Source organism: Planococcus citri, chromosome 2 (genome assembly GCF_950023065.1).
Source record: "Planococcus citri chromosome 2, ihPlaCitr1.1, whole genome shotgun sequence".
Classification (NCBI taxonomy): domain Eukaryota; kingdom Metazoa; phylum Arthropoda; class Insecta; order Hemiptera; family Pseudococcidae; genus Planococcus; species Planococcus citri.
Window position 1 is genome coordinate 28,955,345 of NC_088678.1, and position 27,174 is coordinate 28,982,518.

The window sequence follows — 27,174 nt, forward strand, 5'->3', positions numbered from 1 at the left end:
GACGAATAGGTAGTTGAGTAGTTATTCTCTTTGCAAATTTGAAAAAGATGAGGGCAATTTAATTTTATAATGCTTTTTTATTTTCTGTACTTGATAGAATTTTTTAGTATTTACGCTTCAATTGAATCGTATTTTTTATATTGAAATTAAATCATGGCTGGAATAGAGTTCTCTATTGAATGCAATGTACTTCTTGCTCTCGACACTTTCATCTTCGCGTTCTTTTAATGAAGAAACCCGTACAACTTGTCAACTCGAATTGAAATTTTTCGCATCGATGAACCTCCAATAATTTAGGTGAAAAATTCCGTGACTTTGACGAGAGAACTTTTTTGTTGGAATTTTTTTTGATTGTTTGTTGAACTGTTTCTGTACAAAAAACGAAAAACAAAAAAAAACACTAAATTGGTAAGCGATTGATTATGGACATAAGAGAACCGGTATGCTACAAAAATCGTGTATTAAAACAAAAGGTACCGATAAATAATCATTACCTACATAAGTATAATTTTGGAATTTTAGTTTCATTTTTAATCAGTTATTTTTAATCGCTGTTACTTTTTTTTGATTATATGCTTAATTTTTTCTGTACCAAAAATGAAATAAAATAACTCACTAAATTGGTGGTTCTTAAACACTAGTTAGCGAATTGGAGAATGGTGTTACGTTTTTTCTCGTTCTGCCTGCTCATGTGCTTATTGTTAGTTGAGAACACCATTCATTGTATAAAGCGGTTCAAGTAACTGTTGGTAATTCGAGATGCCGGCGAGGCATATAAATTCTAGCACGTCTTTTACGTTTTTGAGCTGGAACTTATCCTTGCACATAATATGCTTCTTCTTGAAAGCGAACGTTGAAATTTTCCATCTTTTTGCTTTGTTTCTTCATCTAGCCCAGCGCTATAGGTTGAAGCGCAGATTATCCATTTTTTATTGAAAGAATCTCGACTTGAGTGGTTTCAATTTGAAACCATTCTCACACAGGATTTCTAGAATTGTGATAAATAAATCCAGCATCTCTTCGAAGGTGAGTGTGCAAAGGCAGATATTGTCCACACACTTACTGACTCCTAGTTTGTCAGGAATCATTTTGTTTATCAACATTACAAACTCGGCTGATAAGATCATCAATCCATGCAGAAGCCTGATGGATTTATTTTGTTTTTTTCAAAACAAATTCATTTCCTTTTACAAAAATTTGTATTCCTGAATATTTTTGGATCTGAGAAAAAAAAAGGCAGCTCACCAGTTTATTTCCAAACTTTGGTCGACCATGCTGCATTACATAAAATTTCATTCCGTATCTTTTTTTCTACACATTTTATTCCTCTGAATATTATCGATTTTTCGCAAATATATGTACACAATTGATGGTTACTTTATCCCCACTTCATAAACCTTGAACAGCAATAATTTGGGTTTTGTTTGTTGTATGTAGTTGCTCCAAAATCATAATCTGTGTTTGGAGCTTTTAAGCAGTCTGGTCTGGTCATTTGGTCATGTTCAAAGATGTTTTAGGTTATTGGTATGATCATTTTTTGTCCCTGAAAATTTCTCTCGTAGCTTAGGAGTTGTATTTTTAGAGAAAAACGTAAAAGTCCGATTTTTGGAGAAGTCTTACCCTCATCCGAAGACGCTCACCATTTGAAAGTGATGATGATCAGGTTGTACAGGCACTTCATAAACAAGTCTCCTTTGTTCGATTTTTTTTAGTGGAAAATGCTCGGAATCGTAACTGAGCTAAAATATAATTTTGCAATTTTAATTTCATTTTTAATCAGTTCTGCACTTTCTTAATGGCCAAACTGTTCGTTAGGAAGTTGGTATTTTTCAATCACCGTTACTTTTTTTTTGATAGTTTGTTAAACTTTTTCTGTATCTACAAAAAGCGAAAAAAAAACAACTCACTAAAATCAGTAAGCGATAGGAAATATGAACTGCACTGGATGTGTGTAGAATAACATGGCGACTTACTCCAAATGGCCAAACTTTCAAATGCTAATCTTGAAAAAAAGAAGAGAACAGGCCCAAGTGAGGGCGAAAGCTCTTGAAAATTAATACATATTTCAAACCTCAATACGCTCATCATTTAATTGTGAGGACTTCAGGTACTTGACTAGGATGGATATACTGTGCTTACAGGCACTTTATAAAAAAAAGTCTCCGTTGTTCGATGTTTTTTAGTAGAAAATGTTCGGGATAACTGAGCTATAATATAATTTTGGAGTTTAAGTTTCATTTTTAATCAGTTCTGCTGTTTCTCAATGGTCAAAATTTTTGTTGGAAAGTTGGTATTTTTCAATCACTGCTACTTTTTTTTTGGTTCTTTGTTGAACTCTTTCTGTACAAAAAACGAAAAAAAAAAACTCACTGCATTGGTTAGCGATTGATTGTTGTTATATTTCGTCTTTTTAGGTATGTATTTTATCGTAGATGGTAATTTTGAAAGAAAAAGAAAAAGAACAGGCCCAAGTGAGGGTGAAAGCTCTCAAAAATTTGTACTTCAAAAAGCATAAAAACAATACTTTTTTTTATGAAAAGTACGTATAATTTTTTATTTTAAAACTTTATAAGTAGAACGATATCTTCTTTTATCGGGTCCTCCAGAAAGTACGGACCCAACGTACTAAACTGTTCCTTTTGCCCCCCCTCTCGTTGGCACTGAAATGGAGAACCACTGAACAATTTTTTTCTGAAAATCACATGGTTCTATTCTCAGTGAGACCCAACAATTTATTAAAATTTTAGCTGATTTGGTCAACTATTTACTTCCTTTTTTAATTACCTACTCATTTTTACATTATTTTAAAAAATTATTTTTTGTATTTTTTTTACATTATAATAGGTATGTAATTTAAAATTAATCGATTTTTTTATTAATAGGCCTATTAAATTATTAAATACCTACTTTTAATTAAAAAATTTTAATTTTATTTATTATAAAATATACATTAAATTTTAATTTAATTATACTTATTATAAACGTATCTAATTATTCAATTTAAGCAGTGCTAAAATTTTTCTGAAGAGGGTCACTTGTTTGATTAATAATGACTAAAAACAAATTGGGGTCCACAAATAAGAAATAACTTGTTTGGTATTCATAAAACTCGCAAGTTGTTGAAATTTGTATTTAAATTTAATCATTACAGCAGAACTATTTGTGTCAACTGAATGTACAATGTACGTGTTGTGCGGCCCTATACATTAATTGCTACAAAGATTAAACCAGATTTTTCTTTAAACGACTGACCAAATGTAAGATAAAGTTTTGGTAACTGATATTGTAAAAAGAATAGGTGAAAACCGGAAGAATAAACGAGATTTCTTAATACATAAAAAAGGTAAATGCCTATTTGAATAGTTTAAATTCAGATTTTTTTTACAAATTGATAATTTTTAACAATAATGTGGTGAAAGCAATGCAAAAACTATTTTGCAATCAGCGATTAGCTGATGGCTTGTTTTTTGTTTGTCGCGCGATGATGACGAGTTCTACTCTTGCAAAAAAAGATTCACTGAAAATTAATAATTCTGAAACACACAGTCAAGGCCGTCAAGGGTCAAATTTTTGTACACTGATTCATAGGTACCTAGGTAGGTAGTTACATGATATATAAAAATTTGACCTTTGGCTTGTACCTATGTATTTATTTTTACATTGAAGTATTCACTTTCATCGAAACTGTTGTAACTACATAGATCACAAGATAAGAAAAATTGAACAAATACATTTAAAAATACTTAATGAAAAATAAAACAAGACGGGGTCATTGACAATGTACGTTTCAGTATTACAAATGACACAAAATTGAGGGTAAGGGCACCAATTATGGACCAGTCCGCAATATGGACCAGCGCCAGTTCTTGTCGGTAATTAGCGCAATCTGTCAGGAAAAAATGTTTTCCAATGTAATTTTCACAAAAAAAACGAATGAGACAAAAATTAAAACTGTAAAGTCAAAACTCGCTGAGAAAATTACAAAAAACTGTTTTGAGAAACTGAAAATTTTTTTAGTGTGTTTTTCAAATTTTTATTAAAATACATTACATATATACCTATGTGGTGTAATTTTTTAAATGTTATTGACGTTTATAATATCAAAAAAGGACGTAGTTTCTGCTGGAGTGATCAGTTTTTGCTAAAAGTGAGGGTATGTACAGAAATTTTTGGTGCAAAAATTTTTTATGGGGTACGCTAATATGGACCACCTGTGATATTGAATTTTTCTACTCATTTTCATCATTTCTTACAGCCGCTGAAAAGGGGAATGCTTGAAATACTTTTTTTTGTTCATTTCTACAAATAAATATGATGTTTTGAAACTTAAAAATATGTTCATTTGGAAATTCTTTAGGTGGTCCATATTAGGCGTCCAAAATTTTGAATTGTCATTTTGACACTTGTCATTCGACAATTTAAAAAAAATATATTTAAAATTAACCTGCACTGCTTAGAATACGTTTTTTATTCATTTCTACAAATAAATAACGTTTTGAAAAATGTAAAGGTAGGTAGGTATGTTTATTTTAAAATTTTATAGGTGGTCCATATTAGGCGTCCAAAATTTCGAACGATCATTTTGACACTCGTGACTCAAAAATAAAAAAAAAAAAACGTACTTAAAGTTGACCTTTACCCCTGAAGTTTTGTACAGTGTTAGTGGAAGGATGGAACTTCATTTTAAGCCTTTGTGGAGGTTTCTACACCCTATAGTTTTCAAGTGGCAATCCTACAAAAAAAAGTGGTCCATATTTGGTGCCTCTACCCTCCACCCCATTATGACGTCACATCCCGAAAAATTTTACGTTCAGTCGACATTCCTCCAGAAACCATATTTTGCCTTAATTACGTGTCGGGGTAAATACAGGCGGCATTACCTCGACAGCCGAAATACACACGAATACGTAGGTACATATTTAAGTGAAAAAGCGAGCCGATCGCGCGCATCTATCATGGCTTTAGCCATCGTCACTTCTCACTCGCCGCATAGAGGCTATAGCAGAATTAGTATATTTCATTTAAATATTTTCACATTAGCATAATACATACACTATACCTACAGTACGTACAACAATTCGTCGAAATTAAAGGCGAGTTTTCATGTTAATGTTTTTCCGGCGTAATAATTTTCGTAAATATTTCACTTACTATTAATAATTCATTGAGTAAACGTTTGAATCGAAAACGCACCTCGTCGAGTTCCTATAGCTCGAGCTTCGCGCTATATTATTTTATATAGTATAGGGGTGTTTGTCTACGCAGTCGAGTCGGCTTTGGCAGGGGGCAGGGGGTTAGAAAAGGGTGAAACGATGGCGACGTCGAAAATACGACGTTAGCGAAATGTAAATTCCTCGTACCTGGGCTCGTGTTATGAATTCTTTACCGAGAAAATAGTATATGTAGTGTACGAGTAGGTACCTACCTCTCTCTCTCTAGCTAGAGCTATGGTTTTGTATACTATAGGCGAATCTCGTCGAGGAATATCGGGGCACCGTGGTTCGTGCGTGTTGGTTTTAGCGGTTTTAACGGCGAGAGTGCGATTTGGTTGGAGCGCGGCAATGGTGGAGTAATTTTTAGCCAAAATTAGCAAAATTATTACACTATAGAGGAAGAGCGCGAGAGTAGGTAGGCGAATTAAACTAACTCGACGTGCTATACCTATTTCGCGATGTTATCGAAACTCTCAAGTCGAAAAGGTATTATTCGACCGAAAATAGGTTCCGGTCTGGTGCTGCGGCGGATCGGAGGTGGTTGTAATGTTGTTACAAGGATGTTTTGAGGCTTGTTTTTGCACAGCCCGTGGCCTTTTTCTTTCCTTGGGGATTTATAATGTGCCGGTGTCACGTCCAATGTATTGTTGTGACAATCTTCTCCACACTGACTAGAGTGTTGTTCTCACCGACGAAAGGAAGTTTTCGCCCGGTGTTTTTCGAGGATTGAATATCTTTTTGTGAAGGGGGGCAGAAGGGAGAAGTGTGGTTTGTTGTCTGATGACGAGTCGAGGAGTCGAGTGTGTACTATACAGATGGAATTGGTCTATATTTCTCGAATATAATCTCTCGTGTGGAAACTGCAAAGTTATATCTTTGAAAGGTGAAACGAAGGGAAAAAGAGTGAAAGTGATTTTAATATGACGGTTGTGCACTCGTTTGATGTGCCATGCTAGTGGTTTTTTTCTCACTCGGTTACGAGAAAAAGGTTCACGTGTACGAATGAGTGAAAATGAGGAGAAAGGAAAACCTGAAAAAGCTATGCAAACTATTTTGTAAATTGATTTTCATTATTTAGCGAGCAGCATTTCCGCAATATTGGAAACACGTCGGTAAAAGTGTCGGTTGTGCACCTTTCTATTCGGTGAGTTTTTTCTCTCGCTCGTACGAGTAGCTCGCGTGAAATATAAATTCGTTTGAAGGTATTTTATTTACGCCTATTTTTCTCTATTTAATCGAATTTTGTAGCGTAAAATCGTTTAAAATAATGTCTCTCGTGTATACCCTGTAATCTCTCTTTTTTTTGAGCTGATTGGTGTCGACGAACTTCAATGAGTTGTGGATTTTTTGGTCGCTGAAGGACTATTGAAAGATATAAAGGGGGACAGGAGATCATTTGATAATTGGAGAACGATTATCTGTCGTTTTTTTTTTGATTGATAAAATGGTGAAAAATAGAATTGATTGAAATGAGGTCAGCTTAGTGGTGCGCACATATTACGAATAAACTAACCAAAAAAAAAGTACTTACTTACATTATGAGGACGCATACGGAAATACTGCGGAGATTCGATTTTTGATTTCGAAATATTTGAATAAATCCTGTTTATGTTTTGATACAATACTGAAATGCCTATTCAGTCCCAGAAAATTCATCACCTAGTTTTATTCAAATACTTCAAAGTCATAACCAAATTTCTCACTGTTGATAGCAAAAAAATCAGCATACTTACTTAGATTTTCATTAGAATTTTTTGCTGGGTCATGCAAAAATACTACAAAATGCAGATAGAAAAATAACGAATGCTTTTGTTCAAATAAAAAATGTCTAATACAATGTTGTAAATTCAACAAAATGTACTTAATGTTCATTAATTTGTCGTTTTTGTATAATTCCCGATGCTAAAATATTCAATTTAACTGTTATTTTGCGTAACTTGGGTAGTTCACAAGCCGCGTCTAAGGTTTGTGTGTAGTTTGAGCGTTGCAACGAATTCGTTCCACGGTACCACCGTGGGAGATAACATATTGACGCGCTAAAGATACTTCGCAACTTCAATAGCTTTGATGCAGGGGTTTAAATTATTTTTGAGACTTGGAACTTTCAGGATATTTGTATTTCACTGAAATGAGCACTTTTAGAGGGTCCCGCAATAAAAAAGAATAGATTTGAAAAATGAGGACTACTTACTCTACTACTATGGTAATGGTACATATTTCTGTATGAATATTTGTATAGAAGAAAAATTATTTTTTCATACTTATGTAGGTATTCTAATTTTTAAATGTTGAAAATTTCAATCAGATTTACATTGATCAGAATTAAAAATTACCTACCTATTTCAAGTTCATCTTTGATCACATTCTACACATGCCTTATGTATTTGAATTTAATGTCATCGAGTAAAATAAAATTGTGTGCAAAGTTTATTGAAAAAATTCATTTACTTTTTGGATTTGTAACAAAAACTTGGGATTAAAGTTACTTACTGATCAAAAATTATGGGGTACCTATTTATGAATTGATTAAAAATTAATAAATAAACGTTTATTAGTGTATGACATGTACAAACAATCAAACATTTCACCAAAATGAATTATTTTTAAAAAGAAACTAGCAAACCCGTTAATCGCGCATACTGCGCGATTCTTCAAAACGTAATTGTATATTATTTTTAAAATCCTCAGTAACTTTAATACCTACTTAGAATGATCACAATTTTTTTCACTGTTATTAATTTTTTTAAATTAGTGCAAATTCTTTAACTACTGGGAAAAAATAGGTACACGGGCAGGTATTTAAAAATGTATTTGAATTTTGAGCTTTCGCTCGACTTTTCATGCAACTTTTTGATTTTTTGGAACTAACAATAAGAATAATATTTTTATGTCGAAGCTGTTTGTGCTGATAACACATGCGTTTTTCGCATTAAGGCAAATAAGTTGATTATTAAACACGTTTTCAGTGATTGATCTAATAGTGTCGTTCCTATAATTTTGGCTGTAAAAATGGCAGGTCATCCATATTTTCTTTGCAGCTTGACACTGGGGTCCAATTCTGCACCTCCACAAACTTTGCAATCAACTTTTGAACTTTGTATGTATTAAAGTACCATATGTTCTCATAAAGCTTATAATCCCATGTGTACATTGAGTGCCTGCATATTCATACCATTGAATTCTATACATATAAAATTTTTTAACGCTTCCTCAACTTTGAAATCAGCTTTGGAACCTCTTGAAATCAAAGAATTATCTTCTCTAAAAATATAGCATAGGAATTTGAAAAAATGAGCTTAGCTTTTTCAAAAAGAATTGCGAAAAGGTATTTTTTTGACAATTATCGTCAAAAAGCTTTTTTTTTTCAATTGTAAAAATTTTTCTTTTTGGCAAAAATTGATTAAAAAATCTTGCTTTTAATAAAATTTGTAAAAAGTCGTTATCCTACTTTTTTCCCCAAAAAATTGTTCAAAATTCTATCTGTTTTGCCAGAAATTGTTGATTGATAATCACTAAAAAGTTCAACTTTCTTCTCAATACATAATTGAAGCGTGGAAATGCCAAGTCGGCTAAGTACCAAAAACGTTTTTTTACAGGAGAGCGTAAATACGTGCTCGCGTAACACGTACCTCTTATAGAAAGTGCTATCTTTCAGTGTTCAATAGTATAACTTGGAGATGTGTTTTCCCTAATGTGAAGCTATGATTGCATGTGTGACAACACTTAGTACACATTGCACTGAAAAAACGCATTTTGAAAAATTGGCACTTAGCCGACTTTGCATTTCCGTGCTTCAATTGTTGAAAGGTCATGAAATGGCCTTTCTTTGCTTATATCTAATTCTCAAAAAGCTCTCTTAGCTAACATTGTGATTCTTGCTTTCCCCAAAAATGTGAAAGATAATGTCCCCTTTTTAATTTCAACTTTTATCATCAAAAATTACTCTGAAGCATCACTTTTTCTCCAAATACGTATTCTAAAAACACTCAATAACTCTCATCAAAAATCAAAATAATGTCCCATTTTTCAATAAAAATTTCAAAAAAGTAGGTATTACCTTTCTTTCCAACAATTGGCTAAAAGTCCTGGTTTCATTTCTTAACGTTTACAAAAATGTTCACTTTTTGGCAACATTGCAAACTCTTACCAAAAATACCAAAAAAAAAAACTCGTTTTTTACCCTATAGTTACCTAATAAAAGTGAAAAAAATAAGCACAAAAAAAGTACATAATTTTTTTTGTTGATAACTACCAAAATAGCTATTTTTTGCTAAAATTGACAATGTTTCATGTTTTTCACCATGTTTTTTTTAAATATTTACAAAATTGTTTGTTTTTTAGTAAAAAAAAAAATCATTTTTTTTTATCAGAAATCACCAAAAATCTCACTAATTCTTTTGCTGTTTGCTAAGATTGTTAAAGCCTCGACTAAAATGATTCAATCTGCAACACCATCTACATACTCGTACATTGGTAAAAGAATCCGGTCATAATTTTAATATATAGATTATAAGCTAAAATCAATTATTGAGCTTTTTTGAGCTTTATGGCACAACTTTTTTGTAAACTTTTTTTTTGACATTGGACTTCTTTTGATGCTCTTTCAAGGTATAACAATCGTACTACTGTGTATACATCGAATGCGCTACATATAGGCTAATATCAACTATTGAGCTTTTTGAGCTTTAAAGCACAACTTTTTTGTGAACTTTTTTCTTCAACATTTGACTTCTTTTGATGGTCTTTCAAGGTATAATATACGTACTACTGTGTTTACGTCGAATGCGCTACGTATAAGCTAAAATCAATTATTGAGCTGTTTTGAGCTTTATGTCGCAACTTTTCGAACTTTTGATAAAAACCTGCACATCTACGGGTCAAAAGCTTCTTTTGAGACATCATCAAACAAAATCGGTTCTGCCGTTGCTGAAATCTCAGAGTCAAATAGGCTAAAATCAATAATTATTGAGCTTTTTGAGCTTTACAGCGCACCTTTTTTGTGAGCTTTTTTCTTCAACATTTGACTTTTTTTGATGTTCTTTCAAGGCATAACATACGTACTACTGTGTATTCATCAAATGCGCTACACATAGGATAAAATCAATTATTGAGCTTTTTGAGCTTTACGGCGCAACTTTTCGAACTTTTGATTAAAACCTGCACATCTATGGGTCAAAAGATTTTTTTTGAAACATCGTTGAGCAAAATCGGTTCAGCCGTTGGTGAGATCTCAGAGTCAAAAGAATCCAGTCATAATTGAGCTTTTTTGAGCTTTTTACAGCTCAGCTTTTTTTGTAAACATTTTTCTTCAACATTCGACTTTTTTCTATGCTCTTTCAAGGTATAATATACATACTTCTCTATATACGTCAAATACACTACATAGCTACATATAAGCTAAAATCAATTATTGAGCTTTTTTGAGCTTTATGGCACAACTTTTTTGTAAACTTTTTTTTTTGACATTGGACTTCTTTTGATGCTCTTTCAAGGTATAACAATCGTACTACTGTGTATACATCGAATGCGCTACATATAGGCTAATATCAACTATTGAGCTTTTTGAGCTTTAAAGCACAACTTTTTTGTGACAACTTTTTTGTAAACTTTTTTTTTGACATTGGACTTCTTTTGATGCTCTTTCAAGGTATAACAATCGTACTACTGTGTATACATCGAATGCGCTACATATAGGCTAATATCAACTATTGAGCTTTTTGAGCTTTAAAGCACAACTTTTTTGTGAACTTTTTTCTTCAACATTTGACTTCTTTTGATGGTCTTTCAAGGTATAATATACGTACTACTGTGTTTACGTCGAATGCGCTACGTATAAGCTAAAATCAATTATTGAGCTTTTTTGAGCTTTACGGCGCAACTTTTAGAACTTTTGAATAAAACCTGCACATCTACGGGTCAAAAGCTTTTTTTTGAGACATCACCGAGCAAAATCGGTTCAGCCGTTCCTGAGATCTCAGAGTCAAAAGAATCCGGTCATAATTTTAATATATAGATGAGCAATGATATACTTACTTATGAGAAAAAAGAATGTACACGTCCATCACATAGTTGACAGTAGTGCAGTGGACTAAAGTCTCTCTCAGCGTATTCTACTTAGAGAGATCTCGAGCTACACTCTCAAACGGTCTGTTTCCCAAGAAATTGACTAAAGAATCTCTCCACATTGCCTTTCATCTAAGTACCTTTTTTCCTTATTTTGTGGGGGGTTCACAACCCTATGTCTCCTGTTCATTGCCCATCTCCAAGTTTTTGAAACATGATCCTGCCCAACTTCAAATTTTTCTTCTTACTTCTGCAAAATCCAGATTATTTGTTTCAAGATTTTTAAATTTTCCCCTATCAAAAAATTCAATTGATTTTTGGATTTGTTTTGAAAACCTGGAATTAAAGTTACTGGTCAAAAATGATTATGACTTACCTATACATTTTATATCCGTGGTTATACTCGTATATCCATGTACCTGCACAACAATTGTTGACGTCGACATTTGCATCGACCATGTTTTTTTCCAATATAATGATAGAAAAGTGAATTTAGTAGGAATTTTCTGTCTGTAAATAAGCCTAGTTAGTAAACATTTTTGAAATCTTCTCATTATTTCTGATACCTCGACATGCGATGTTGACATGTTTATGTAAAATTCGATGCTCAAAATTTACATCCACAATTAGGTATGTCGACCAATTTTAAGAATTAAAATTTTGTTTTAGCGTATAAAAGTTCAGTAAATATTTTAAAATATCATCTTGTTTGAGGAGGAGAACAAATTTTTGATGGCATTTACAAGATTATTCATTTTTTCATTGTTTGGAGTTCTCGATGATATGTTGATGTGAAATTTTATGGTCCACAAATACATCAGTAGGTACCAACCTCTACCTAATTTTCAATGATTTCTCAAATTTTGAAAATGACGTTGATATTGTGGATGTATTTGTTGATGTCAAATTTCACATCGACATTAACATCGACATGTTGTCAACGTGAAATGTATTAGTTCAGTACTCTTAGATAAAGTATTGCACCTTTCCGATGTAAGGAGTTTATGTTTAACTTCTTATTTTGTGTAGACTATACATCTGTACCTCTCAGAGGAGGCCTCCGCGTTGATGCTGCTTTTAGCACGAGTAATGGCCACCACTAAGGAAATCATTTTTGGAAAAAATCTCAATTTTGGAAATTAATTTTTTCAATTTTTTCATAGCAGGAGATTGACAAACATGTCGATGCAAATGTCGATACATCCACATCCGTCACATTTGGATCCCACATGTTGATGCAAATTTTGACCCTATGTTGGACCAATTGTCGATATACTAAATGTCGATCAACATTGGTCGACAATTACATCAACAATTGGGTCAAAATAGGGTCAAAATTCACATCGACATGTGGCATCCAAAAGTGACGACATTTACATTGAAATTAGCATGGTCATTGTTGAAAGGGGCATACCGTACGTGTTTGAATTTGATTTCATCAAGTAAAATTGTGTATACAAATGTTCATCGAAAAAATTCAATTGCTTTTTGGATTTGTTTCAAAAATTTGGAATTAAAGTTACTTACTGGTCAAAAATTATGGGGTATTTAATACTTCGGCAGAAGTGAAAATTCCGACCGGGCACTCACGTAGAGGGCGCTAGTGAGCTGGCAAATGTTTACATTTTTCAGACGGGGCTTTTCTTATCAGCATTTACGAAAGCATTAATTTCAAGGGTTAAAACTGAAAAAAAAAATTCGATGTACATTATTTTTACGATTATTACTGCATATTAATCATGACCGAATTTTTTTTTCATTTTTAACTCGTAAATCCAACGTTTTGGTAAAATACAATTATTGATAAGAAAAGCCCCGTCTGAACTGTCTGAAGATGGTGGAACAATGGGCATACTAGCGCCCTCTACATGAGAGACCAGTCCGAATGCAAAGGGTGTGATTTTCAACCACTACAAAACAGGCTGTCAGCACTACAATCATAGGCAATAGGCATTTTCATGTCCGATAAGTCATTACCACGACTAAATCATGAATTCCCAACAAAGAGATATTTTACTGACAGAAATAAACGTTTAAAAAATATTCAATTCAAAAAAATACACAGAGTATACTTGAAAAATTGCGGGTTGAGGGAGCAGTCTGCCCCCCCCCTTCCACAAAAGTCGAGAAAACATTAGCAATTGTAAGAAATTAGAGAAAATTGGGAAAATACCAAAATTTCAACACCTTATTTCAGTTTTGGAGTTTTCAAAAATTCAAATTTTTTACAATCATGTATTTGATTAGATATTCTTCATTTGCTGACAAAATCGTCGATCTATCCTCAAAATTTTATTTTTTTCCAAGCTTTTGCCCCGTTTCGCTTGGGTAAAGTTGGTTCTCTTCTACATGAGTTACAATTACACTTAATTTTTTTTGTAAGAAATCCTCATTCAATTTTTTGTTGAAATTTCTACAAAATATAACTGTAAGGTCGGTACAACCAATAATCGAACTGATAATGTTCTGTCCTGTATGAAATTATTTTGGCATGAATATAAGAGTAAGTTAGTTTCAAGTTTTACTTCTTTTGTTACACTGATCCTTATTCATTTCTTTCAAAATTTTTAAATTTTCCGCTATCAAAAAATTCAATTGTTTTTTGGATTTGTTTTAAAAACCCGGAATTAAAGTTACTTACTGGTCAAAAATTATGTTCGTGTTTATAAGTTCATGTATCTCTGGGTGGCATTATAAAATGGCTCTTTGTGCGCAACTGCCTTATGAAGCTGCCACCACGTAGGGCCTATGCTATTGCGTGATATCAGTTGGTAAAATTATCATTTCATGTCCTATTGTCCTATTTTATCCTCCCCCATCTCGAAAAACCTCTAGTTTTGTGTTCCTGTCAGTTTGACTTATTTTTTGTCTGATTGAATAACAAAAACCAAAAACAAAAAAGATTCTGCAGGGGAGAGGAATCGAATTCTCAAATTAAAATCAATGTTGTTCTACTTTTTGAAGTACAAATCTTTTATGACTTTAGCCCTCGCTTTGCTCGGGCCATTACAAACTGTAACTCTCATTAAGTTTTCAAAAATATAAAAGTGCGAATTTTTCATTTCTTCTTAACAGAGCCATTAAATTGTGCTCAGGTGAAAATGTAACATGCATGAAACATACACCAATCGCTGTTTTTTGGGGTTTCAAGCCAATTTTTTCAAAAAAATTCCACTCTCACTTCGCTCGTGCAGTAATTTTGCCTTCTTTTCAAAAAAAAATCAATCATTTTGAAGAGTTGTTGGAAAATTACCTAGGCACGTTAAAATTTCAATTTTTGTCTAAAACATCACAATTTTTCATCAGGAAAATTACATGATACACCCCCCTTTTTGATTAAAAAAATGACCTGAATGGATGATATTCTGTCTGGTGCCAAAAACAGTCAAGCTCAAGCTGCTATCAATGAAGCACAGAAAATTCACAATGCGCATATGAAAGCTCAATTTCCTTTGAGGAAATATGTCTAAAACTCGCCCAAATTTCTCACCTCGCTTGCTCCTGAAATTGTTGAAGATTTAAAACCAGTATCATTTTGCTTACCTGGAGTCGCAAAAATACTTGGTCTTCAAAGGTACCCGAACTAAGATGTTCTATAAATCCATCTACAAACAGCGGGTATTTCGAAAATCACTCTCACAAGTCACAAAATGAGTGATATCAACGTTAATCGCTAGCATCTTTGATCCGCTTCGTCTCGCGAACCCCATCCTAATTCGAGGAAAAATCTTGCTGACAAGAAATATGGCGGCAAAGTCATTGAACTAAAATTTGGTAAAAATTGCGGGAAAAAGTGTTGAAAATAGGTTGAAACTTCGAAAAGTTATGAAAAAAGTATTGAAAATGATGTCAAATCAGAAAAAAGTTCTGAAATTTCAGAACAATTAGGCAAAAACTGGGTGAAAAAGTGTTTATAAACATTTAAAAATTACATACTTAATAATGCAAAAAAAACACATTAAAATCAGTTAACAATTATAACAATAACCGATACTCCAATCACAATAACCAATGGCCGCTATTTTGTTAGTATAAAGTCAAGTTTTTTTTTTTAGACCAGATTATTTTAAATGTGCAAATATCCCCTATTTCATAATATGCTGGACTTGATGATTGAGTATTGAAGTGATAATTCATGATTGTACATATGAAAATGTATGATGTAGACCAGGAGATCCTTGTTTTCACTCAAGTGTACCCTAATGATTCATCTGAATTGTTTTGAAATTTATTTATGAAGATTTAGTACTTCATTACATGCATACGTAAATTTGTAATAAGATTACTTACCAATTCATTCTGGAGAACCTACTCCTACTTGTTGTGGGTGTATATCATATACTGCATTCACAAAACCACGAAAACAACCTTTAATAAACCAAGCGTTGGTTATGCACTCTTTCAAAGTTTTCAGCTAGAAAAAAAATACTTACGTAATCGTATTGTCAACAGGAATGATTCACCATCGGTTGTATTGACTCCCCGAGTGGCTGAGTCAACCAGGTGACAAATCAGGAGGTGCTTCATCAGCCTCGGTGTATAGAGGGAAATAATAAGTGAGAGAAAGAGTCTTACATTAGTAACAGATAGCTCGTAAAAATGGATTCAACAACGAGCACGCTGTCTACCATCCTCGATATCGATTCCTTATTCGGTACGTGGACCAAAGGAGTTGTAAGATGAAAGCTCGTACTCGTAATTCGCAGTAAAGTGGTAGATTTCATCATCGGGCCCTCGGCTGTCGGCGTACTCGACAGCACCATCATCATCAGCTCGCCAGCGCCATCGCCATCGCCACCGACGACAGCAACGACGACGACGACGACGACGGTGTGTATGTAGAGTATGCAAAAATTTAAACACACGTTTAAACGATCTAAAACGCCGACTGGTGCCGAGATGAAGATTCAAAGTAGCCTGGAGGTGCCGAAGCAAATTCGATCGGCTTCGTTCGACGAGATGAAGTTGGGATCGCATCGAACCCTGTACGAGCAGTCGTCCGTTGACTCGGGGACGGCCGGAGGTGGTCTGCTGCAAGTACCTCTGGCCGTGTCCGCCAGTCAACGCTCTAAGAGCTTCGACTCGTCCGGAACGGGTGGCACGACGCCGCCGGATGACACTCGTATGTTCCTGGAAGTGCCATCGCGTCAGCTTACACCGCGTCGTAAAGCATCGAGTGAGAAATCACCGGTGTTCTGCGTGCATTGTATGTATCTTGAGGAGTTGAATAAATCCGGTAGCAGGCAGTCGTCCGGCGAAGACGGGCCGAGTAGTTCGAGATCGTTGACTTATAGCGATACGTCGACCAGCGATGATTTCGATAGCGAGAACGAGTACGCAGACGAAGAGAACAGCACCGACGCTAGCGAATGCGTATCTCCGGCCACGTCTCAGTTCCGTATCACGGTCACCTTGTCGCCGAACACGACGCCCCCTATGCCACCCTCGACGCTGGATATACCGAAATTCGGCGACGACGAAGAGATCCCGCAGACAACCAGTCGGCGCAGATCGATCACGTCGCCGAAGCTAGAACGTCAGGAAGCCTTCATCTTCAACGAATCGGGCGAGAATTTGCTAGATAGCATGGATTCGATGGCCGCAGCCACCGCATCCGCTGCTAGCATACCTTCGCCGACGACCAAATCGGAAGACGTGGTCGTCAGCGAGTTCTTCCTTCAGGTGCCGGATCTGAAACGAGATCGAGCCGTCAGCGTAGACTCGTGTTTCATCAGCAAGAGCTCGCATTCGGGTAAACCGGAAGAAGTGGTACCTGTACCGGCGTCCCAGCTTCTCGAACCACCTAGTTTAACTGTGAATAACGCGGCTAGATCTCGCTCCGTTGATATAGTATTGCCTACCCATGAGCAAGCCAGGTACAAAGCTCTATCTACCAGTAATACTATATCGCCGGCGCCTAGGTTTCAAGATGCCACCGCACCGTCTACCGTTCCTACTGCTGCTACCTCAGGGTAAGTTTCACTTTGTTTGAATATTTGTGGGATTTGTTGTCAGTGAGCTGGTCTAATGTTTATTGTGATTGGATTGAGGATCGAAAAATCCATGAAATTCAGATCTTAAACTTCGCACGATTTTAGAATCTACGGAACTTTCTGGAAGGGATGATTTGGGTCTTGCAGCAGTCAATGTTTCACGTGAGAATCGAAAAATTGAAGATAACTTACTCTCACTATTAGATTATTTCTTGTATACTGCTGCAGATTTCTGTTCTCTTTCTGATTCGGACTTTTTTCAATGGGAAAAAAACTAATAGGTACATACACAGGAACAAAATGTACATAACTCCTTTAAATCTCTTACAGTACCGTAAAGTGGGGTCACTTTGATTTTAGGGGGTGACTTTGATAGCGCTTACTTTTCTGTACGTTTTGTTCTGTGGAGCGTGTAAAACATCGAATTACATTTTTTTTTTCAAGCGAAGTGGTTACACTGATGTTGAATTGATACGATAACAGTGTCGAGTTGGTAAATAATTATTTTCGTCCATACTTTTAAGTTTTAATCGAGTTTTTTAAAAGTGGCAATTTTTCAAGATTTTCCATCACTCAACAAAAGTTGATGTTATAAATAGTATCGTATTTTCAGATGCATAAGTATGTAATAGAACATTGGCTGATAGTCTATCGTAAAGCTACACTCCTTGGGAAATACATATCTCCAAAAATTTAGAGTTTCTAGGTTGAGGTGCCTCCGATCCTTGGCCCATTGTTCTCAGTGAGATGTCATTGATTTTTAATTTTTGAGGCTAAAAATTTAAGTTTCGAGACTAAAGTAAACATCAATGCCATTTTCGGATTCAGTGTGAAATTCCATCCCATTTTGATAGGTCGCAAAGGTATTTTATTGAATATCTAAAAATTTTGTTAAAAAATTGAGGAAATACAGAGGCTTTTATCGCTTTTTCTATAATATCATGACTTCCTCTCGGCCAAAGTTGATGAAATTTTGTATGCTAGGTCTAAAGGTGGTGAGAAATCATTTTTTTTTTAAAAAAAAGTAGCCCTATGAAAGTGACCCCATTTGGAGGGTAACTTTGATAGAGCCTTTGAGGGCAATTTTGAGGCACAAAAAAAAAGGTCATTGGGTTAGTTTTTAGGTACTTTTTGAGAACATTTTTCGACGCCGCACAGAGCACAAAACGTGTTTTTTTTTTTCAATCAAAGTGGCCCCACTTTATTAGTCCAAGAGCTATACCACTGCTATTGGGCCGAAATAACTGAAAGCTGGGGATGGTCTCAAAAGTTAGTATACATACCCCTATTTTGAAAACCAGCTCGGTCTGCCGATCCGCAGCTGCTGCTTTAAAGCTCAGTGAAAGCTCGAAAGTTCACAATTTTTCTGAACTTTCAGCTGAGAAAACTAATGGCTAAAATTGGTGCCTAATTATAGCATTTCTCACGCTGAATCCGAATATATCGGTCTGCCGACCCATAAGTGCCGCCAAAGCCCCGCCAGACTGGGTCAAAGGGGGAACCAATTATATTCGGATTCAGCGTGAAAAATGCTATAATTAGGCACCAATTTTAGCCATCAGTTTTCTCAGCTGAAAGTTCAGAAAAATTGTGAACTTTTGAGCTTTCACTGAGCTTTAAAGCAGCAGCTGCGGATCGGCAGACCGAGAGTTTTCAAAATAGGGGTATGTATACTAACTTTTGAGACCATTCCCAGCTTTCATGTCAGTTATTTCGGCCCAATAGCAGTGGTATAGCTCTTGGACTATATGGTATGGGAATTGTAGATGAAACTTGAAGAGGAAATTCACTACAATATTTTTATGCAATACGCTACATTATTAGAAGAAAAACGAATTTCTACATTCGTCAATTTACATAAGTAGATGATTTCATTTTTGAAAATATTGAAACAAGTTTCCTTCAATATGTCTATTCAAATAAAAAAACTTCATTTCCCTTGTTTTTTCTATGCACAGGCGACACTGTTATTAAACTTGCAAGATATGCACTTTTTTCGTCTGAAAACTATACTTGAGTTGATTAAAATTGTTCAAAATGCGTTGGCGATTATTTTAAGGTACAACTGACGAGGAACCTCTTGAAACGCCCGTCTTCGATTTTAATGGGATCTCAATTTTTGAAATTGGCATGGTCTGAAACCGCCATAATCAAAATTTCATCTGTTCAAATTGATTTTTAAATTTTCGGTGAATTCTTAAAAATTCAAAATTGACTAGATACCAATTTTTGACGATTTACCTATGCTTCAAAAAAGTACGTATTTAATCAGTGGAAATGATGAAAATTAGTCCAGAAATCAATACACCCCCCCCTCCCCGACTTTCATCATTCACGATCATTCTGGAGCCTTCGGCGTGATTTTCAATTTCTTCAAAATTGTAAAGTTCCTCCAGAGATATGGAAATCAATTAGGGTGGTTAAAAATCGAGTGCGTTGGCTTATTGTAGAGTTCTTTGAAGAGGTAATTCGCATTTGAGCAGATTTCCAGGAGGACCTCTCCGGTATGTTTTTTTGACCAGCATCCTCCAGCTATTATCAAGAATATGCTGTTCAAAAAAAAAACTGGAGCTGTCCATAAACAGACCTCGATAATAATCCAAAACTCGATTACTAGTTGCCCAAATTATACGAGTAATTTTCATTCCTTCTGGAGAAATTTAAAATGGTGATAGAGGTTCCAGAATGACCAAAAACATCGAATTTCGAATAACCGGAATTAATTTATCAGTTTCTGGGCTAATTTCCATCATTTTTACTGAATAAATAGTAGGTATATTTTTATAAAGACCATAAATCCTCGAAAATGGTCAATTTTGAATTTTCAAAAATTCTAAAAAATCGACCTAGACATCTGAAATATTGCTTATGGAGTTCCAGACCGTGCTCTTTCCAAAAATCGCGATATCGTTCGAATTAGAGGGGGACACTTTGGAGGTTCCCTTGTGAGAAACATTTTGGGTTTCGACACTAGCAGTCGTCTCCTGCTTCGTGTGTATAGCAAATTGATTTTTTTATGGATCTGAAATTCTATCATTCACTTTCCTTTTCTTAGTCGAATTTCAGTTGAAGTATTCATTACCTACTTTTGTACTTTTATAAAGCCAGTTCATTATCATAGTTCAGTCGTTAGTGCTTTCAGTGACAAACAGCACTGACATGAACTTAAAGGTTAGGACGTGCGTACTCGATAATAATTCACCTTCTGTTTCATGAAAAATAGTAAAATACTTAGGCAACGTGCAAAATTTCGGGCCAAAAATGTCTACTTTGCCACCTGTTATAACGAAAATTGCAAATACATACCTTCGATTGGCTGAATTGGCGTGCATTAAAAATTTGTAAAATTTTAATGTTTGATTGAAAAATTGAAGATTACTTACGTTGACCATATTTCGATGATTTTCCACTCCTACGTGTTTTTTTTGTCTCTTTCCAACCGATTGTTATCTATGTTTCTCTTATTGAGTGGTCAGTTGGGGGAAGGGGGAAGACAGTTGGCATTTCGTGGGTAGTCGGATGGGTATGTGCGAGAACGAGTGCCTTTTAAATTTTCATAGTGGCACAATAGAGGGCCGGAACTTCAACCCCATACCCCTCCCTTCCGAAGTTGATTTTGTGATTTTTTTTTCATTTGATGGAGGGCACTCATACAAGTCTAACAATGTATTATTAAGTGGAATTCGAGCACACTTGCGTGATACGGCCATATTCCCACAGGTTCAGTATTACATGCGCAAAAAAAAATAAGTTGCTTCATAAGCAAAATTCATCAAACCGCTCGCTGGCACAATAGGCTGCAGTGAATTTTTGAAATTTCACATTCAGAACATTTCAATAGAAAAAGTGGTTGCTTATAATCTTTAAAAAGCCGTCTTGCGACCTATTAAAATGAGTTAGAATTTCTCGTGAAAAACAAAAATGTAATTTTTTTCTGTTTTGTCCACTTAAAAAAATTCTGAGCACAAAAGTTCATAAAATTTTGAAAAAAGTGAAAAATCATCACGCGACCTATCAATGCGGCGCAAAAAATACGAAAATTCCAGTTATTCTTTGTTCTAACAACTTCCAAAAATTTCAAGCTCAAAATTTCATCGAATTTGGGGACAAATGAAAAATCATCTCACGACTTTTTCAGCTCTCAGGAGGCAATCAGCAGGTATTTCGAAACACAATCAAGTATATTTAAAAGTACACATCTGTTCCTATAATAATCCACCAAAAACCGAAAAAAGATAATCTTGACTACACATTTTACGTACGAGTAAAATCGCGATTATCTCGCTTTCTAAAGGATCAACGAAGTGAGACCTTTCTTCATTTATTCGAGTACTTACGTACACTATAATAAGCATTTTAGTGTTGCATGCAAATGTCCCAATTTCTTCCATAAAATTCATCAACTAATTCGGCCCAAAACTTTCTGTTACTGCTAAAAAAAAAGCAATCACTGACATTTTCGTTTTTCTCGAAAAATTTCAATCTACATTGATAGGTTACTCGATGACTTTTTTTTTTCAAAATTTAATGAAATTTTTTGCCCAACATTTTTTGGGGGTGTTTAAAACAGAAAATAACTCACATTATCGTTGTTCTCGCGAATTCTTAACCGAGTTTGATTGGTCGTAAGACGACTTTTCAAAGGTTATGGGCGACCACTTTTTCTGAAAAAATGTCTCGGATGTGGAAATTCAAAAATTTACTGCGGCCTATTGTGCACGTAAGATTGAGTCTGTGGGAAAGTCTTGTGCAAAAAATTGAGAAAATTCGCCAAAAATCGCATTTAAATGGCCACAGTACTCAAGTGTGCCCGGTACCTACTGAAAGAAAATACTTTTTAGACTCGATTCATCGAACGAGTGTCCTGTATAAAATTTAAAAAAAAAACTTTTCCCAATCCACTTCGGAAAATGGAGATTTTGACGCTCCAGTCCCTTATTGAGCCACCTCGAAAATTTAAAACACCCATTTTCGCACTTGTCTAACCGACCCCTACAAAATGCTCCTTTAGGGCAATGTTCAACAATATACTTAGGTAGAAAATACCTAGCTTTTAATAATCTTTTTCAAGCTGAAAGCAAAAAAAAAAAAAAAAAACATTTTAATAATGAGTTAATATTCAAGTTCTTTATTTGTGATACATGCGGCAGCATTGCTGCCATCGTATCAAGTTAAGCATGTAAGTACATAGAATACAAATTTCAGATTAAAATATAGGGTAAAAAAACTTGATTAAAACATAAAAGATGAAGCTTTAAAACTATGGGTACGTAAAATCTACTCCAGGTTATTTCAAAAAATTTGAACTCTTATTGATCCGGGGAGCTGAGATATTCTTCCAGGGTATAATAAGCCCTAGTTACCAGCCATTCTTTCAGGACATGTTTGAATTTTTTTGCAGTTGGCTGGTTTTTTACACTCCCTGGAATCCGATTATATACTTTTGCAGCAGATGATACAGTGCTACTCTGGAGAAGTTTTATGCGGTGGTGGGGAGTTCTGAGGTTACCTCGTGATCTGGTACTGTACGGATGGGTAATTTTTGGAAAGGTTATAACCCCAGTATAAACCATGAGAGATATGTCCAGAATATATTGTGATATTGTAGTGAGAATTTTATTATCAACAAAGGTGGGTCTGCATGTTTGTCTTAGAGGTAGTTTATAAATTGTTCTTATCGCACGTTTTTGTAGTGTGAGTATTTGCTTGACATAAGATGCATTACCTCCCCAAAAAACTACCCCATAGGCCATTGTGGAGTGGAATAGTCCAAAATATGCAAGTCTGAGAGTTTTTTGATTTGTAATTTGGCGTAGCTGAAAGAGTAAAAAGTTTATAGATGACAAACGACTGGTTAATTTAGTGATGTATACATCCCATTTTAAATTGCATTGAACATCAACCCCTAAGAACTTTGCAGCACAAGAGACATTAGGTAGAGTTGAGAGAGTTTCTGCTACCAGGTCTGCCTCCTTGGGGGTTACATTGAAAGGCACTGTTACTGTTTTTTCCAAGTTTAAGCTCATGCAATTTGCATTAAACCAGCAGATTAAGTTTTTGAGAACATGTTCTGTTTTTTTAAGCAGTGTGTCCCAGCTACCACCTTTTAAAAACATAGTTGTATCATCTGCAAACTGGGTTAGAAGTGCATTAATGTAAGATGACAAATCGTTAACATAGAGAATAAACAATAAAGGTCCAAGTATGGAACCTTGGGGGACTCCTTTGTCTATTATTTTCTCTTCAGAAAAGGTGTAAGTCTCGCCATTTTGGATTTTGACTATTTGTACCCTATTTTCAAGGAAGGATTTCAGCCAACTGTGGATTGGACCCCTTATTCCATATTTTTCCAACTTTCCCAGTAGAATTCTGTGGTTTTTTTTTTTTTTTTGCCTTTTAAGGGTATATTTTATCACAGTTGAAATTTTTAACTACATTTACTTAATTATCGTTAGTATAAAATACGCTAAATAGTATATTTAATATAATTATTTAAGTTCACGTGGATCCTTTGGCATGAAAATCTTTATTCAGATAATTCTTCGTTGTCTTCCTTAGCTTTTTTTACCTCTTCTAGGACACCGATAGTTACTTTAATAGACTTCAACGACAATTTTCTTAGACGTCGTATGGCCAGAGACATACTTGCAGATGTGTCATTGTGACTCGACGACGTTTTTCTATTTTGAGATCTATCTGGCATTTGATGCCGTTTCTCCAGGAAACTAGAAGTCATCCTATTTTCTCCCAAGAGTAACCCATCATCGAAGGACTCGTATGATTCGAATGAATCTTCCCTCGCTGAAGCGTAAGATACCTGTGTTTCTTCGTTCGCTTCGGAAAGTGTTAAATGAGCTGGGTGACAGCAAAATCTTTTACACGAAGAACGCAGGTGTTTAACTTCCACGAATCGTGTCCAATTTGAATCGTCTTCCTTGTCCACGAAGACTTTGAAGGCAAACTGAACGGGCGATATTCTCATTAGAGTTTTTGCGCGAAGCGCGAAAAAACTCTATTGTAACCACTTTTTCATGGTCGTCATCGTAGTCATCGTAGTCATCGTAGTCATCGTCCTCCTCGTGTAGATTTTTAAAATGCTAAGCAATATGCAAAAATTAAATTCCAATTTCAATTCAAAACTTTATTGTAGATAATATTGTCGTCGTCGTCGTCGAGTAGAATTTTAAAATGCTAAGCAATAAGTATGCAAAAATAATTAGCTACGTTTATTTGTTTCTAAATTCCGATTTCAATTCAAAACTTTATTGTAGATAACTAATATTGATATGAAAATGAAGATAAAACGGTGAGGAAGTATGTAATAAGCCAAAACTGAAATTGTAGATATAACTTTGGCGGGTACTTTCATTTTTTTTTTCAACAAAGAAAAACAAATCAAATCCGTGAAGATTGTAATTTTCCAAAATAAAATATAACGATATTTCGTGTAGCAAAGTTCCAAAGATTATTTTGAATTTAATTTTATAAAAATCGGGCATCTTTCTAAGTAGGTAGCTATACAAGAATTGAAAGGGTAAATTCAGAAAAATTAATAATTTTTCAAAATAAAATAAATTACGATATTTCGTGTATGTCTGAGGTGAGATTATATTGATCATACCATCAAGATTTGTTGAAGAACTATTCAAAAGCATACAGCATTAGAATTTAGATCACCCAATAAGCAAAAGGTAAATGCAAAAACTCTCTTGCAATCAGCAAATAGCTGATGGCTTGTTTTTTGCGTAACGTATATTCTGTAGTTGGATGAATTTTCATATTCTATGCAAGTGTCGTCTATGTTACGCTTCTTGAAGTAATTCAGAAATGCGTACGCGTGAGTAATCGACTCGAATTTTGACAAGAAATTCAACATTATGATTAGTTTCAGCATCATTTGTCTCTCTTGAGGAGAACTCCATTAATTCCAAAAACTCTATTGTAACCACTTTTTCATGGTCGTCATCATCGTCATTGTAGTCATCATAGTCATCGTCGTCCTCGTGTAGATTTTTAAAATGCTAAGCAATATGCAAAAATTAAATTCCGATTTCAATTCAAAAAATCGGGCATCTTTCCAAGTATCTATACAAGAATTGAAAGGGTAAATTCAGAAAAATTAATAATTTTTCAAAATAAAATAAATTACGATATTTCGTGTATGTCTGAGGTGAGATTATATTGATCATACCATCAAGATTTGTTGAACTATTCAAAAGCATACAGCATTAGAATTTAGATCACCCAATAAGCAAAAGGTAAATGCAAAAACTCTCTTGCAATCAGCGAATTAATCCCTTCAGAGAAGGTTTTTCGACCGGCTCCTTTCGTACAAGCAGGAAACTCAATGGACGTATTATGTGCCTTTAATTTGCAGCGCATTTCTTGGTTATTCAACGATATCATTTGTATTAAACGAATCAAATCAAAAGAATCTTTCATGTCCCGGGTGAATGGTAGTCTGTTCATCAATTCTTGGGTTACTCGCTTTCGACTCGTATCCTCGCAGCAGTATAGTAACAATTTTCTAACGTGAGAATCTTCTTTACTACTATCCTCAAAATCCAAATATTTCAAACTATTTGTGATTGCTGCAGTGATTTCGTTGGACACCCGTAAGCTCAATTGGCAACCATTGTTCTTACTTCTTCTTTCTCTGCTTGACATGATTATTGAACACTCAACAAACCCGAAATGAAATTATTTAATTATTAAATTATAAAAACCAATGACTAGAATCAATTTATTTTGATAGGAGCACAACTTGTAACATGCTTACCTATGATGAATTTTCATAAATTACCTTAATGTTCCAGAATCCGATGATCAAGACGTTGTCTAGGGGGGGGGGGGATATTAAAATTTTTAAAAATCGTTCCGGTCGAATAATAGGTATCTTCCAATCTCACAACAGCCATTGATTTCTCAAAAAATTGCAAAAAACAGTAATTTTCTTAAATTGTAATAATTTTCGAAAAATATTTTTTCTTCTTCATATTGTGGACCAGAAATATAACTTTTTTTCGATTTTTTTTTTCAATTTTGAGCTGTGGAAACGATGAATTTTTTTTGTTGAAATTAAGCATAGACCCCGAAATCCTCAGAGTCGTGCCATAAGATACCTAAGTACCTACTTGTTGCAATTCTAAAATAATTATTAGCATACCTATCAATAATTCGAGGGAATTCAGCTGCAACTAGAAGTATACGCTACACGAGTGTTATTCTGCTCAATTTTTTGGAGCTTTCTCAACTGATACTTACCTTATTTTTAGAAAACGTGAACCGTTGATAAATAATCCAAAAAATGATCTCAAACCCAGATGAAGATGCAATTTCCTCCACATTTACGTATGTATTACTATCCCACCAAACCCTACCAAACTTTCCACTTGCCTCCGTGTCCGATCCCATCTCTCAACTCGAGTATCCTTCTACATCTACGAACTTGAAGTACGTGTACATACAATAAACCACCTTACGACGAAATACCCGCTCCCCGGTCTAATTATATAGAGGTGTACGAAAGATACCGCGGACCAGGTATCCTTTTAAATTGCCCACAAATGTAAAATGCCCCTATAATGGTACCCCATCACCCCCTTCGTCGTTTCGAGATCCCGTTAATTGCTTCGAAAAACGAGATCGGTCCGTTGCGTTGTACATGTACATATACCTACGAGTACAACGCGAGGTGAATTTTCTCGCGTTGTTAACGATACCGTGTCGTAAATTTTATCTTCATTCAACGGTGCGCGTATTTTAAACGCTCGTGAAATACGGCTTTGTTTAATGGACCCTGTAACGTGTAACTTATATACGTGGCCCTGGCTCTGGTCCTGGTCCTCGTCCTCTTATTCTACAGCGTTTCCCCCTTTTGCCCCCTGCGATGTTCAGTTTATGCG

General features: G+C 34.8%; 1 protein-coding gene across 6 annotated transcripts in view; it reads left to right on the top strand.

The window, feature by feature from the left end:
* Nucleotides 1-27,174, top strand: part of LOC135835348 (eye-specific diacylglycerol kinase-like) — a 700,104-nt gene that overhangs the window by 506,401 nt on the left and 166,529 nt on the right. For 4 of the 6 annotated variants that reach the window (XM_065349557.1, XM_065349556.1, XM_065349558.1 and 1 more), the window contains exon 2: nucleotides 15,729-17,248. The exons of the other annotated variants lie outside the window; for them this stretch is intronic. In XM_065349557.1, the coding sequence (XP_065205629.1) occupies nucleotides 16,122-17,248 (1,127 nt within the window). In that variant the 5' untranslated portion in view covers nucleotides 15,729-16,121. The remainder of the gene's footprint in view (nucleotides 1-15,728; nucleotides 17,249-27,174) is intronic. 6 annotated transcript variants of the gene reach the window in all.